This window comes from Canis aureus, chromosome 7, assembly GCF_053574225.1.
Source record: "Canis aureus isolate CA01 chromosome 7, VMU_Caureus_v.1.0, whole genome shotgun sequence".
Taxonomy (NCBI): Eukaryota; Metazoa; Chordata; class Mammalia; order Carnivora; family Canidae; genus Canis; species Canis aureus.
This window is the reverse complement of record NC_135617.1, coordinates 5675961-5693074: the sequence shown is the minus strand read 5'-3', so window position 1 is coordinate 5693074 and position 17114 is coordinate 5675961. Positions and strand designations below refer to the sequence as shown.

The following is a 17114-nucleotide window of genomic DNA, read 5'->3' as shown; positions in this document are numbered from 1 at the left end:
AATAAGTAAGAAATTTATCAAGAAGCCTCAAGTATAACACACACATATACATAGGAACGTATTTATATAGATACTATAAAATATTCAAAACCATTACCACTAAGCAAATTTATCTATAGTAAGCAAGGGGAGAAACCATAAATATACTGGGAAGATGACTTCAATACATGGTCAGTGGTTTAAATTTTTTTTTCTAAAGGAAAAGAAGTCAGAGCAGCTGGCCTTACAATAATGAGAAAAAGGTATTGATAACTAGTCTGTAAAAAAAAAAAAAGTGCCTGAAATGTTCATTCAAGGCTGGTATTCATTCTTTATTCAGAGCCTGGCTGTCAGGCTTGAAAAGCAAGAAATTACTGATGCGTTCTACAGCCAAGTCATGGAGAACATAAATAAATTTGTTCTTCGTACAGCAATGAATAAAGAGAGGAAAAGACTTATTCTTTGTATTATAAGAGTCTCCTATGCATTGTTTGGCTTCAGTAAGATGATTAGTTTATTAATTACAGTTAAATGATACAACTTAGAAATATCATACTTTTGATATTTCATTTGCATTAGGTCAATGGAGCAATGGAGCAAAACCATCTTCAAATTCTGATACTGAATGATTAATATCCTGCAATGGTTTGTTTGTTTGTTTATTTATTTACTAAGTAGATTATTTATTTATTTATTTATTTATTTATTTATTTACTTACTTACTTACTAAGTAGACAATACAGAGTTCATAAATTCCAAAAGGAATTTCTTAAACCATTTAGGAGCTTTAAGTAATTTATTTTATACCTACTCCCATTTATTCCAGTTTTTAAAAAGCTGGGATCAAGGTAAATGCAGTGGAGTGAAAATGAAAAAAATAAACAGCAGTAGCATGTTTACTAAGGGCAAAGTTAAAGCTATGTTTTAAAAGTAATTCATGATATTCTCATTAAATAGAAACACATTATCAATTTTGCTCTCTGCCTTAAGAAAAGACTTCAGAAATATTAGTGACTTTTAACTTTTGGCCAGAAGAGTCAATCTTATGCTACATGCACGCGCGCACACACACACACACACACACACACACACACAGTTTTGATGAAATTAGATTCAGTTTTAGCTCAACTGTATTACTGAGATGAGTGGAGAAAATTTTCTAAGCAGGAGCAGTGCCTAGGAAGATATGATTAAGAGCTCTCACAGACAGAAGAAAAAAGTGTATTTCTGAACCTGTTTACAACAAGAGATAATTATGAGTTGCCTGTTCAAGGTCCCTGCTTTCTTGTGAGTAATCTATTTGGCAAGCTCAAATAGGTAATAACTGTAATGTAAAATGGTATTTAGGTATACCTGAAGAAAGTTTACAATAAAAAAATTAGAGAAATTGAAAAGGAATATATATGAACTCCAGTTGTGATCTGAGAAGACTTCATGAAAATAAGGATATGAAATAGATGCTGAAAAAAGGGTAGGGCTTTCTGAAAGTGGAAATAAAAGGAGGTGCTTCATAATTTACAGAACACAATCCAAAGGAACACTTTCCTTGTCTTTTATAAATATTTATTACACACAAAATGCTCAGAAGTCATCTCATCTGCCTAACTAAATAAGTTTTAAAAAGAAAGCAGTGGTTATAGCTTAAAACTACTTATAAATATGGAGCTTACAAATATTCCTTAGAAAAAGTTATAGACACACTCTCTTTCCCTCTATAATGACTGAATGTCATCCTAAACTCCACTGCTGCTATCATTATTGTGAGGGGCAAGGATAGCATCACACACAAAAAAGCTAGAGGCAGCTTCAAGGAACAGTGGAGTGAAAAGAAAAATATACACAGAATATATTCTGTATGTATTTAATATATACAGCCTAAAGGTCAAATAACTTAGGGACAAAAAAGTATTTGTTGAATTTGGTAATATGGAGGTAAATGGGTGACAATTTTGACCAAAACAAGTGAAGTCAATTTATTTCTCCATGATATACAATTTATTTTTCTTCCTGCCTCTATGTTCCAGGACCTAGTGGAATATAGAATAAAGAATTATACCTAGTGGTATAATTCAATAAGAAGAAGTAATTATCCAATAACTTTCATTCTTCTTAGGGTATTAAAATTGACCACTGAATAGTTGCTCCAAAATTCTCTCACCAAGTTAAGCTGAATAAATATCTAGAGTGAAAGGTTATATTGCTTTCAAAATAGATATGACATATACGGCCTCTTCCGTCTACAGGCACTTTCTTATCTTTCAGGAATGTTCTGAAAAACAAAATAATCTCATTAACTATTTAGGTTACACACTGCCAAGCTTTAAAACAGATCGACTTCTATTATTAAGAAATCTTCAGCCATTTCCTTTTTTTATCACCCTGAACTACTTCAGTGCCAGTACCATTACATTTTGATTGCTGGCCACAACTGAGCTTTACAAAAACTATATACCGCCACTGCCTTTTTGACCATAAGCACACTTAATAAGATAAACTTTATTTATTTTAATAAGATACTTTAAATTGTATCATATTTTCTTGAGTTGACTTCATCACTATATATTTTTGTAAAGTTGAAAGAAACTTCTAATCACTATCCAATCTTTTCTTTAGAGAGAGAGGGAGCAAATGTGCATGTGTGGGAGGGGCAAAAGGGTGGGGGGAAGGGCAAAGGGAGAGGAAAAGAATCTTAAGCAAGCTCCACCCTCAGCACAGAGCCCAACTCAGGGCTCAATCTCATGACCCTGAGATCAGGACCTGAGCCGAAACTAACAGTCAGATGTTTAATCAACTGAGCCATGGAAGCACCCTCACTATCTAATCTCTTATTCCAGGCAAAGCTACCCAAAAGAACAAAGCAAATCTTTTGTTAATTAGAGCTATTAGTTGTTTTTTTTTTTTAATGTCCTATTGCCACAACAGAACTTAGTTCCTCATTCTTATTCCACAAAGAGTATAGGTCATTAGTTATCTACCTAAATAACCCCCAAATTATCAAGTTGCCAATGACCTCATCTATCAGCTATCTATTATTGTCTCAGCATCACTCAGATCTAAGGGAGGTGAGAAAAAAACCCCATCTCTTGATGGGAGGAACCAGAGACAGCATTGTAAAAGGATGAAGATTGCAGTCACTTTTATAGTCCAACTACAAAAACTTCACATTAAACAATCTAATATTAATGCTGCTTTCCCTCCATCCATAATCTGGATTATGTAAACATTAACTCACTTTATCATTATAAAATGTGATTTCAAGAATGCTGTTAAAGACAAGATGTGTTGAAATTAGACAGCAAACTGAGATTTTTAAGAGCATGAGGAGTTGAAAAATAATGATTTTGTGACCTTAGGAAAAAATGATATAAAAGCTATCCTACCAATGTGAATCTATATAATTAAGCGGAAACTATATAGCTTACGTGGTTTTTAAATCTTTTGCTTACTATCTATGTATTAAAAGCCTACTTTATATATATTTGATGAATTACCAGAAATAATTTATTCAAAGAGCAACACCTATGAACCTTTAAAATGAACCATTTATTAAATCAGACTGTTATTCTTAACAGTTAATGTAAGTTACATGTATGTTTATGTCAGAGTATTTCACATGGAAATTTTTTAAACTCTTATAGGCAAGCAAAATCGTACCACACAATATATAAGTGGGAAGGGGGGTACCGCTAAACATTCAAATAAGGCAAGTATTTAAAAACGGTAAAACAATAATTAAAAAAAATTCAAGCATTCCTTTAAGAGAATTCAATACTACTAGCTAAATGTACTTTCTGAGTGTATTCATATAATCAAGGCAGTGTTTCTTCTTTTAAAACATCAGGAAATGGAATAAGGCTCATTAATAGATACAGCTGCCCTCAAGATTTCAATCTCAGTTGCTTTCTTTAAATTAAAATTCACAAAGTGCACAATTAAGATATATCAAAAAACTGAATCTGCTACTCTAACAACGGCTGTCCATGCTTAATACTTAGTGGTTTATTTGACCAAATTATCTTTTCAGGGAAAAAATAAAAAAGATAAGCCACTGTAAAACATTTAGTTTGAAATGTATGCTAATATTTTCTTAGAAATCAAAAATTATGGAGGAAAAGGGTTATTTACCATAAGGAAAAGAAAGCAAAACACTGGAATGACCAAACATTTTCAAAGAACAAGCACCACAAAGGACGTCTGCATTCAGTTTTGTAATATTTATCAATGCATTTTTCTTACTCCAACCAATCTACTTCATCAAATTCTGAATCATCTTCTGAATCACTATATTCCACAGCAATACGGCGAGACAGGATGGTGGCAACATCATTTTCAATGCGTTCGTGTTTAGCTTCCTGTTCACGCTGCTCTTCTACTTTGCGTAGCTGAATACCTGGTACAGAAAAGCCAAAGCATTCGTTGTAAATTGAAATACTCAATACTACATACTATTAATCTTTCTGGAATAAAATCAAATACATGTGAATAAAATCAAATACTAATAGGAAAGAGAAAAGCAAGATCTATTAAAAAGAATTTGAAGGGATCATATTTAGAATCATATTAATTTGGTCAATAAATTCTTTCATTATCTGTAATACTAGCTGGTCAAACTTGCCAGCTATCCCAGTGGATATCTATAGACTATGCAGCCATGATGGTCTACTGTGCCTCCCTACTCAGCACCTCCCCTAAAAAGTTAACCAGTGGTCAAATAAACGTTGTTGAGTATATTTTCTATGGCTTTATTCTCCCCAGTATTTGAGGGAAAGGTACTATTATTTATTCTATACTGTTAGTTCCTGACTTATAGTAGTTGCTTTGGAAATGCTGGCTGAATACATGAATGGATATGAGAGGTCTTTCCTTTGTTACTAAAGGAGGAACTTTAATTCTACAAAGGTTATCTGGTAGGGCAAGTGTCACTGATATACCAAATGGACAGCCTTAACATTGAAGAAAATACCATTTTTAAAGGAGTTAATATGTATATTAAACATAATATAAAAGGGATTTAACTAAATTTTCTGTAACTTGTAAGTCTTTGCTTTTAATTTCTCATTTATTCAATAAACATTTTAAGAATCTCTACTGAAGTATGAAAAAATAATTGAATGTGATATATTTTCTGGAAAATGATTTAAAGTGAGTTGAACATAGATTTCTTTTCTAAAAACCATTTATGCAAAAACAGGATCAAATAAAATTTTCTAAGTGAGGAAACTGTTGTGTCAAATACTTAGAAAGTTTCTAATCTACCATAATAATGCTTTTAAGGGCCAGGAGGAAATTACCTTTTCGTATTGCTTCCAGAAGTACACTCCTGGCATCACTGATTACAGGTAGAGTTGATGGATGACGCTTTGGCTCAGAAGCAGGTATAACTTGTGATGGAGGAGATGGAGGCATTAATGGAACATGGGGACCTGGGGCAGTAGATGGAGCTGGATGTAGCCCAGAGGGAGGATGAGTAAGAGCTGCAACTGTGACAGGTGAGGATGGTCGAATGCCAGGTGGAGGCAGAGGAGGCGGTGGTGGGGGTGGAGGCAGCCCCTGGACTTCACCTTGTGGGAGTGGATGAACTGGTACAGTCTCGCATACTGGGGCAGCTCTAGCTACTGGTGGAGAGGGCTGTACTAGAGGAGGTGCAATTGGAGGAGGAGCTGGGTGAAGAACTCCAGGGGCAATCTGAAGAGGAGCTGGAGGTGGTGGTACTGCTGGAGCTTGCAAAGCAGTGGCCGGAGGTGGAGGTGGGGGAGGGACGGGTGGGGGAGGAGTTGAAGTCATTGAAGCTCTTAATGAAGAAGTTGACAAGGCAGATGGAAGAGGTGGTGGAGGAGGTGGGGGGGTGGGGCTCACAAATACAGGTGTCCTGCCTGTAGCTGGTGACTGAGGGCGATTTTCTATCAAACCTGTAGCAGAACTGAAATGATAAAGAAGTCCTAGCGAGTTATTAAAAGAGAAAAAAACCACATGAAATATATGACTACCAGTAATTATAAAAGGGTAGATGCATTAACATGTTCTTATAAAAATTAAAAATTCTTCAGTGTTTAGGATGAAAGGAATACACCAAAAAGAAAATTAATAGGTGGTGCTTTCGTTTGTCACATTCTAAATGGTCTCATCCTTCCATGCACCTGTCATATAAACTCAAGCATTTTATGCTTACTTTGATATATAAAATGCTAATTTTATGCTGTGATAGGAGTCTTTATAATGACTCAACATTTATCATATTACGATATTTGTAGCAATACCTGTGGCCATTACAATGCTGCATTGATATTGAAGCTATTAAGACTCCTCATATGTCGTTTTCAGTTAGATCAATAACCACTAATTATAAACCACAAAAGGAAATTTATGGCTCTCTTTCTTCCTGAGGATGGAACATCAAATTGACTCAATGATAGAAGGTTGATTTTTTAACTGAAAATTATAAAGCTGATCTCTATCTACCTATTAGAAATTTTATAATCTGGGTAACGATGGACAAAATTAAACTTCAAAATTGCTTTACTGAAAGATTATTATGAGCAATCGCTTATTCTCTCTCAAATTTTCAGAGTATTCCCCATTACACCAAATTAACACATAGAATCACATTTTTGGTTCCCATTTCTTAGTCCCTTGCCACATTCCAAAAATTCTTAATTTTTATTAATATACTGTACATCATGTGCTTGATAATAAAGCTATAATAAAATGAAGCATACTTTAACTTTTAAAGTAAATTCTCATTCACTAAATTTTCCAAGAGAATGGGTCAGCTCTTAAGAAGAGGCTGGCGAATTATGTCCCACAGGCCAAATTTGAACTGCTCTCCACTTTTATATATAAGGCTTTGTTGAAACATAAAGTCATTTATTTATATATAGTCTACGGCTGTTTTCATGCAACAAAGGCAGAGTTGAGTAGCTGTTACAGAAACCATATGCCCACGATGCCTAAAATATTTACTAACCGGTCCTTTAAAAAAAAAAAAAAGGTTACCTACCTCTGAGAACAAATATCATGTGTCAGTCCCGACATACCTGATACAAGTGGGTATGGGTTTGGCATCTCCTGCTCCATGCATTGGTGGAGGTGGAGGAGGTTCATGTGGTCTCACTAAGACCCTTTCCTCAGCTCTAGTCAGAAGCTCACTCATCTGACTAAATGGCAAGGCAGATAGTGAGTAAGATCCATCCATATGGTCCACATATGTTTGAGGTCTAGAAAAAAACAAAACAAAACAAAAACAAAAAAACAGTATCAGTGTACTTTTCTTGAATTACTGGTAAAGTGTTCTACAGGAGATATTTAACATGTATCTTTTGAATGCCAATATTTTAACCACTACTAAGAAACTTCAGAAATTACATTCCTCTTGCTTTCAAAATAAAGAACACTGCTCACAATGCAAACTTTCCTTGCAGTTATTTATTTTATAATACTAATTCAATTCACAAGGATAAAAAGTATTATATATAGAATAGTATAAACAAGAAAAGTAATTTTTGGCAGATTGTGTTCAAAGTTATCAGCCCTTATTTAATTTTTTTCTTTAAAACAAGATACCAATGATAAAAAGCTGGAATATGGAAACTACAATTTTCTACCATTGGGATATCTATCTCTTTATGCCTAAATGACTTCTGAATGTTTTGTATCAGTAAGAAGGGCCTCCATGATAACTAGCACCACAGAGATGGCTAACTACATTGTTTTGTCTTTTCAGTGTTTTCAAAGATGGTAGGCAGGGTACTCAGAAAATAATGGAGTTACAAAGCAACATGTGACTTAAGATCAAATTTAAGCAAAACTTTAGATGCCTTGAGCATGTGAAGATTTACAAATATTTACTGACTGCAATGCATGCTGGGGACAAATGTACAAAAAGAAATAATGGCTGTCTTTGAACACAGGTTTGAATTGAGCACGTCCACTTATATGAGGGTTTTTTTATGGCACATCACTGTAAATGTATTTTTTAAATGATTTTCTTAACATTTTTTCTGTGGGTTACTTTATTATAAGAATACACTATATAATATACATGACATACAAAATATGTTACATGACTATTTATGTTCTCAGTAAGGCTTCTGGTCAACAGTAGGCTATTGGTAGTTAAGTTTTTGGGGAGTCAAAAGTTACATGTGGATTTGCAACTACACAGGGTGGCCCTAACCCCTGCATTGTTCAAGGATCAACTGTATTGTATTTACACTGGGTCAGGTAATATCGTAATACTTAATACTAGTAGAAAAAAATATTTATCTATAGATTTTTTAAAAATAAATCCTTTCAGTCTTTATTTTTCAGTAATGCATATAAATAATATCTTATATATAATTACTCCTAAAATTGGCCAAGATATTAGCCTAATAATTTACATGTATTATTCCAAAGAAAACTTTAAGTTTCCTCCATTTAAAAATCAATATTATAATATATATAATAACTATGCTCATTCAACTATATACAAATTCCTTCACAGAGAGATGCTCATATAATGTTTAGTTAGGGTAGCATGTTATTTAGATGGGGTTTATGGCTACTAAGAAAGGAAAAAGACCTATTCTATAGTTCTGCAAAAGGAGATGAGTAATTTTGTTTAAAAGTCCTGATGTAACTGAGGTGGGACATGTGACACAGAAAGGGAGTCAGGAGAAAGAAAAAGGAACAAAATATTACCCTTTCTCAGCTCTGATTTTATATGTAGTATATCAGTGATATCTCAAAAAAATTCTAGACCCCATTCCTCTATTACGAAATTCTAGCAGACTCTGCCTGAAGAGAGAACAAGGGGACTTCATAGGAAAGCTAAAACAATGCTGAAGATCATCAATTCCAACCACCTCTTTCTGTAGATGACAAAACTAAAATCCAGGTATGAAAATGGCCTGCCCAAAATCAGAGTTTAAAAGGCTCACACTGGTCAGGGTTTCAAAAGTATTTCTATAGCTTAAAGCAGGGTCTGCTGGTTCAGGACCTAAGACTTAGAGGCTTGGATATTAGAAATAAATCCAGTATTTTATCATTAATTTTGTTAAAACACAAACAAAAGAAACGAAACCTTGTTTCAAAATGGGAGGCTGGGCCATTAGCAACTTCAATATGCTTATGTAAGAGATTAGCATCATCTTCAGCCAGCTCTGGACCTTGGGCCAGCTTCTGCCATTCTCTCCGCCTGTCATGAGGTGCTCTTGGCACTTTTTCTGGCTCATGAGGACGATCTAGATTTTTCTGCTGTAACAGATGTATTGAAAAAAAGCCAAATGCTGAAGTGCTAAGTTTTTAAAAGAAGTTATAACAATCAAAATAAAATTAGAATATTAATACTGAAAAAGACAATGCCCTCATAATATAAAGTAACACAAGGACAGTTCATTTGCACATTCAGAGTTAAATCTTAGCTAGTTGGCTTGCAATCCCAATTTCTTGTCATGTTTCTTTAACTTCTAATTTGAATTGTATGCCTAAATAATAAAATTTGAGGTCAGAAAATCCTTTCAGATGAAAAAAGATTCACCAACTCTGCTCCCATATCTATTAGTTTTTGCAATGAGTGATATTTCTATCACTAATGGCACTATCTCTCACCAAAACCCGAAAATTTATTAAGGATATATAATCTGGAAAGTGACCCATTAGCTAGCCAATACAATTATGCAATTAACCCATAATAACTGTGTCACTCAACAAAAAACAGGATATTCAAAAAATAAAACACAAAATAATTCTAATTGTGGGAGAAAGCATAGAGAGGTCTAGAGTTGGTATAACAAAGTCAAACGCCTATGGGGGCCAGGCAGATGGCATACATGAATGAAGAAAGTCAGGTCTAAGATGGGGATTGCAATGAATAAACAGGTATGTCCATCTAAGGCTTTCCAGTTCAGCATTTTAAAACCACTGTGTTTGTCGAACAAAGCACTGACTGCAGGCATAATCTGAGCTGCCAGTCACTAGTTTGTGAACACTGGCTAGAACGCCAGGATACGGTCTAGTACAGAAAATAATAACATGAAGGCATTATAGGGAAAGGGAAGGAGGAGCGAGAGAACTACAGGAGAAACAGAGGGATGATGAAAACAGAATTTACTTCCTTCATAATTCTGCCTAAATCCCAATTTTGCTTCCTCCTTCTTTACTTCTATTATCAGTGTACTTTTCTTGAATTACTGGTAAAGTGTTCTACGGGAGATATTTAACATGTATCTTTTGAATACCAATATGGAATCAACATGGAATAAAGAAGATCCAAGTGAATTTTATTACAAAGTAGAAAATGGCAACACAGCAGATAGATAACAGGAGTTTAGTGAGAATATAAAATAATCTTTCCATAACACTTAGGATATGATCTGTGTAAGAAAATGTTAGCTTAATCTACTTTGCTAATATCCGCACAATATTCCTTCATCCCTTCTTACCAGAGTGCCCTTTTCTTCCTTGGTCCATTTCACTACTATTTGTTCTGAAATATTTATTGTAAGCTTTGTTTCAAGTGTTTACCAACCCTGTCCTCTGGCTAAAGCAGATGCTGTTTTGTTCTACCTAAAGCCTCCACGCATACCTCTGTAATGGCACTTATCATACCATATTATAATAATCTGACTGCTCATCTGTTTCTCCGTTAGACTGTGATCTTCCTGTATGGTTATAAAGATTTCAGTATAAAACTGTCAAAGCAGAAGCTTAATAAAGTTCCATGTATGCAACAAAACACAAATACACGAAAACTAACTTCAATTTTTTCAATCTCTTGTAATACCTTCTGTTTCCTCTTTTCCTTCCTTTTATCCTCTGTATCTTGCAACATTTTTTCTTTCCATAGATCAAAGAAATATGAAGGATTGGTATAAAACTTCAAACCTTCTTTGCCATCATCTCTGAAATATAAATTATCAAAACATATATCAGTAAGACTTAGGCAATCAAAATAATTTTACTAAAATGTTTTTTCTCTTATATCAGTGAAATACAGCATATGTAAAAATATTGGCAAAGTAAATTAGAATGCTTCATCAATAAAATATTTGTCACGAATCGGACAAAAAAACTAAGGAAAATGGAAAACCAGGTTTTTTCAGAGTTACTAATCTGAAGAACAGCTGGGACAATTTTCATCCCTAACTTGTGCTGAACACCAACTTTTCTAGAAGTCATCTGGGAAATACCAATAGTTAAAAAAGGTTCTGCCAAAGATAAAAGCCTGAAAAGACAACATCATTTAGAATAAAGAAATTATACAGAGTTTCTGCCCATACTCTAATTTACTTATTATTTCACCAAACCCCAAAAATATCCTTTAAAACTCATTCTAGTAGTAACAGTTATTTTTATTCAATGACTTGCATACTGACAAAAGTTTCAAATAAATATTTGAATACCATTTCATTCCAGATATGTGTTATGTATCTTAAATTATCCACCTAACAAATCATGTGAAAGTATCCTGAAAGAAAGCCTGAGGAATTCCAGATTTTATTTTAAATGATAAAAACATATTTTTAAAATAGATACTGCACATTCATCTTGTAGAATCTTAATGCATATAGATCAAGAGTAGGCATGAGCAAGCAAAAATGGTATTTATTTTGTTAGTGGGATGGAATTTTGAGCTCATTTTATTTTCATCTGACCAGCTATTACATTAAAAAGACAGTAACTCCTTGTCCCTTCATATTAATAAGTTTGCCACTGGCTTTGATTAATAATACTTCTCAAAACAACTCCCTTGAATAAGTCTTGTCTTTTGTATGCCAGAACCTTGGGAATGCACCTAGTGAAAAAAGCAAGTTTTCTACAGGTGATGGATAAGGAGGGTTCTCTGTGTTGGTAAAAAGACCACTGACATAAAGAATGTTTGTGGATTTGGCATTTAAAGGTAGACTGCTACTTATTTGGACTGAAAGTCAACAGTAAACAGCCAGCCTTCATGTTTATTAGCCCACTGACCTATAAGGAGTGAGTATATTGAGAGGTGGAGGCTGTTCACAAACATCATATGTCTCCTGTAATGGAATAGGCAAAGTCTTGCGGTCGAAAAGCTGCTGATCTTGAATTGTAGAGCTTCGGAAAGCTTTCCTCATTGTTATATCTTGCAAAGACACTAAAACAAAAATAAAAAATGTACTTTATTTATTTTACTAAGTGGATTTAATATAAAGGCAAATTCACATACTGTATTTAAGCATCAGCACAGCTCAGGAAGTTGTGACTATAGTGGCTTATGAATCAGGCACCACATTTTAAATGCTCTATTATTATATTCCAATATCATTCTAACCAGAAACGTTTGAAGGCATCTTTGATTTTTAAGGCTCAAAGGCTCTAATTGCATACCTAAAGCATATCTACATTTCTCATCAAATATCTTTTTCCTATTTGCCATCCCCAGCCCCCACCAACCCACATTTTCTTCTTCCTTTTTTTAATAATCTTTTTTTCCCATTTCCCTTTATTACTTTTATTTAGCTTATACCAATAACACTGAAGGAATGACTTAGTCCTCAGTGGCATTCTGGACTAAACATACTGTTGGCCTCTATGATATATCTACACTATAAATATTATACATATGCTTCAAACTTAAAACAAACTTTACCATAAAGAAAATATTATCAAGTACTAGGAAATCTATATCATCTTCTATTTCACTTACCTTTTATCTTAGACTGTAAGGATCTCTAGTTAGCTATAAGCTCTTGAAGATTGACACTGTCTTGTACATTAGTATCTCTAGCAACTAGCAGAGTTCCATCGCATACATGATAATCTAAAATAACTTCATTTACTCATTTTCTCTTGGACTATGCAGCATGTTTAAGTAAGAAATGTACTAAATTAGTACATTCTTAACTCTTAGAATGACTTTCTGATATTAAAAAGGTAGGTGATTTCTTACATATTTAATATGGCTTTCTGTATGCAGATAAATGCTTTATACTATAGCAAGGCCAGTACTAATCACTTCTTAAATTATTCTTCTCCCTAAAATAGTATCTTCAGCATCTTCATAAGTAAAATTCACTCAGCATGAATATTTGGATCTATGGAATAGGTGGAGCAATGTGGCTCTGTAATGGCCACACCATGACTGTCTTCTCAGCAATTCTACTGCTGCATGATTTTCAACACGCTCAAAAACACCAAATAAAATTCAGAGAAGGAAAAAAAAATTTTTTTCATTATCACTAAAGAATAATATAAGAAATATTTAATGAGTACAGACTATATGTGCTAGATGTTTTCACTAATTTTTATTTTACTTAATCTTTGCTACAACTCAATGAGAATAAAAATTTTTATTCCATTTTAAACATAAGAAAACCAAGGCTAGAAAACACTATATAATTGGCCCAAGCCAAAATAGTTAATAAGCTAAAGAGCCAGAACAGAAAACCCAGATCTGCTGCCTCTGCCTCTGAGACTGATCCTTTAGCCGTAACACCACACACTGTTTTCTGGCTCCTGTCAAATGGGTCTTCTGTTTTCTATAATCAAAATGGATCAATTTTTGCCATTCTCCCACCTCATTTATTTACCATAAGTATAAAACCAGGATAGAACCTAGTGTTTAACCTCCCAAACTTTCTTAGTTAAGGATGTAAAGAATATATAGAAGTAATAAGCGCTTTAAAAAAAAGATTTATTTGAGAGAGAGAGGGAGAGAGAGAGTTAGGGGGTGGGGGGACAGAGTGAGAAGGAGAGAGAAACTCTAAGCAGTCTGTGCACTGAGGGTGGAGCCGAAAGCTGGGCTCAATCTTACAACCCTGAGACCATGACCTGAGTGGAAACCAAGAGTCAGATGCTTAATGGACTGTGACAACCAGGTGCTCCATTAATAAGCACTTTTCCATCTTCAACTGCTCTCATTCATCATTTGTCTTATTAACATTTTCTAAATTATATTGGTAGTTCTCACCATTACTTAAATTATTTAATTAGTAATTTAGAAAACACAGGGTACGTGGGTGGCTTTGGCTCAGGGCATGACCCCAGAGTATTGAGTCCTGCATAGGGCTCCCTGGGGGGAGCCTGCTTTTCCCTCTGCTGTGTCTTTGCCTCTCTCTCTCTCTGTCTCTCAGGAATAAATAAATAAAAATCTTTAATTAAAAAAATAGTAATTTAGAAAACAAAAATACTGATATTATACTTTGTAATTTAGTATTCTATTCATAATGTTATTTTACATGAACTCTGAGTTTAAAAATCTAGTTTAAATAATTTTGAAATTTATTCAACATCCCCAAAATGATATCAAATTAAGCACTTCAGCTTTTATTTTATTTTATTTTTTTCACTTCAGCTTTTAGATTCTGAATCCTTCTCCAATGCTCCCCATAAATTTAAAGGAAACTATAAACAATTGTGATAGTTACTGGCACATTTTTTTTAAAACACTTAAACATATTGTTTAAGTTATTTAACTGGTATGTGTATTTTTGTTCCCAATTTTAACTGGAGTGCTAAGATATTTGTTAAAATTTAACAGCATTTTGGGGCAGCCCCGGTGGCACAGCGGTTTAGTGCCGACTGCAGCCCAGGGCGTGATCCTGGAGACCCAGGATCGAGTCCCATGTCAGGCTCCCTGCATGGAGCCTGCTTCTCCCTCTGCCTGTATGTCTGCCTCTTTCTGTGTCTCTCATGAATAAATAAATAAAATCTTAAAAAAAAATTTAACAGCATTTTGAAACTGTTGATTTGTATTTGTTACATATAGGAACTACCTCTGTATTTTTGTTATTAGATGGCATATATTTATAACTTAAGTGTTTAACTTAAAAAGTTTGGAGGTAAATTACATATTTAAAAGTGTGGTCATAAAATATTTTTCCACTAGTAGCAATTATTTCAAGAATTTCATGAAGTATGATTAATATACATGTACATGCTTCAAAAGATATCACTAAGAAAAACCACCCAGAGAATGGGAGAAAATATTTGTAAATCATGTATTTGATAAGAGGCTTGGACCAAGCATATACACAGAATTCTTAAAACTCAAGGAAAAAAAATATTTCAATTTAAAAATGGTAAAACAACCTCCAGAGAAGATACACATCTGATAAGTCACTTAAACAGCGATTTTAAATCCTAGCTCTACCACTTCCTGTTGGATCACTTGTCTCTAAATGGTTACAAGCCGTGAGAAAATGCTCAACATCATTAGTCATGAGGGAAATGCAAATACATTCCACAACATGAACCAATAATGAAAACATTAGGCTAAATGAAATCAGTCAATCACTAATGGCCACATACTGCATGATTCCATTCATAAGAAATGTCTAGAATAGGTAAATCCATAGGGGCTGAAAGTAGATTAGTGATTGCTTGAGGCTGGGGAAAGGGAAAATAGACTGCTAATGGATATATGGATGGTTTTTTTTGGGCGATGAAATGTTCTAAAATTGATTATGCTGATAGTTGTGTAACTCTGTGAATATACTAAAAACCACTGAGTTGTACACTAACTTTAGACAGGTTAAATGTAGGGCAATGGAATATATCTCATTAATGCTGTTCAAGAAGAAAAAGTATTGTTTTGAATTTTTCACATCCAGATCTGAGTTTATATCTTTGGAAGCATAGAAATTTAACACGGTACTTGTCTACTTATTTAGGTTTTAAATTGGGTTACATCAAAAGAAGTTGGTTCAATCATGAAGCTATCTATTATTACACTCTATTTTTTGCTTTTTCCAGTGATAGCTTCTATTATTTTCATTCAAGTTTAGGTCTATTATATAACTTGTACTTATACTAAAAATGTTATTCAGCAAGAAAATATTCTGAATAAAAAGTTATAAGAGACATACATTTAATAATTCTCTAGGGAAAATGTAGAAATTATGTTCTGAATAGTTCCATTTCTTTTTTTGTAAGGGAAACAACCACCAAAAAAAAAAAAAAAAAAAAAAAAAACCAAGAGGATTTTGAGACACAAGAGTTCTCAGTGAATTCTATCAAAGTATAAAATGTTGTTTTACAACTAAAGTTTTTACCATTATTTCAGACTGTAATATATTGTTTTACACCTGATATCCCTGGTTTAATACTCAGTATAGAATACTTTTGTCCTACATACAGGCAATTTGGTTTTTTTGAGAAATGGTTATTTAAAGTGAGGAATAACATTCAAATAATTAGTTTAGTAATTTAACAATATGTACATGCAAAAGAATATTAAAAGGAATTATAACAGAATAAAACCTAAAAATTTCAAGTGATTTTCAAACAATTTTTATTTCTGGGACAAAACTATACAAATAAATTATAAAGAAGAAAAGAAAAAAGAATAGAGAAAAAGTCTAGCTAAAAATGTTTTTATGTCATAGGTACCTGAGTGGCTAGGTTGGTTAAGTGTCCAACTCTTGATTTCAGCTCAGGTCATGATTTCAGAGGCATGAGATTGAGCTCTGTATGAGCTCTGTACCCTCCACACTTTGTTGGTGGAGGGTGGAGTCTGCTTCAGATTCTCTCTCTCTCTCTGTCCCTCTCTCCCTCTCCCTCCCTCCTTGTGCTCTCATAAATAAATAAATAAATAAATAAAATCTTAAAATCTTTTTTATGTCAAAAAATTAAAAGTTATTTAATACACAAAAAGAAGCAAAAAGAAAGAGAATAGAAAAGCCAGGAGAGTCATACTACTATTTATAGATAATTCACTGATTTATTACAACACGAAGATCAAAGGCCATGAGTAAAAAAACACCCCTAATAAAATCTGAGCTTAATACTGTTTTTCAATATATTGCTCATCTCACCAAACCTAAAATACATGTGAAAGAAAATATGAATAAAACTTACATTCTTCTTCTTTAGGGTCAAGTTGTGTAACACTAACAGATAAACGGTCCACACGTTCTTGTAATGAGTTAACTCTGAAGGAAAAACTATGTGCTTCATTAAACAATTCTCCAAATATATCTTCAGCATATTTACCTATGCAAAAATGAAACATATACCATAAATTTAATGTAATCAGAGATAAATATCAAACAATTTAACATTTTAAAAGTGCCGCCCTGATGAGTCTGGCATTTGTTTGGAACAAGTTTATGCTTTTTAAACACTAAAGTAACCAAATTGAGACAGGGAGGGAAAACAACATAAACCCTGGGAAATCTGGTTTTAAA

General features: G+C 33.6%; 1 protein-coding gene across 4 annotated transcripts in view; it reads right to left on the bottom strand.

Annotated features, from left to right (window-relative positions):
- Positions 1-3503: 3503 nt before the first annotated feature.
- WASF1 (WASP family member 1) overlaps positions 3504-17114 on the bottom strand; it is a 63746-nt gene continuing 50135 nt past the window's right edge. For 3 of the 4 annotated variants that reach the window (XM_077902779.1, XM_077902780.1, XM_077902781.1), the window contains exons 3-9: positions 16786-16920; positions 11929-12082; positions 10742-10859; positions 9041-9213; positions 7014-7193; positions 5271-5899; positions 3504-4369 (exon numbers count right to left, since the gene is read on the bottom strand). In XM_077902779.1, the coding sequence (XP_077758905.1) occupies positions 4212-4369; positions 5271-5899; positions 7014-7193; positions 9041-9213; positions 10742-10859; positions 11929-12082; positions 16786-16920 (1547 nt within the window). In that variant the 3' untranslated portion in view covers positions 3504-4211. The remainder of the gene's footprint in view (positions 4370-5270; positions 5900-7013; positions 7194-9040; positions 9214-10741; positions 10860-11928; positions 12083-16785; positions 16921-17114) is intronic. The other variant, XM_077902782.1, reaches the window with a different exon arrangement.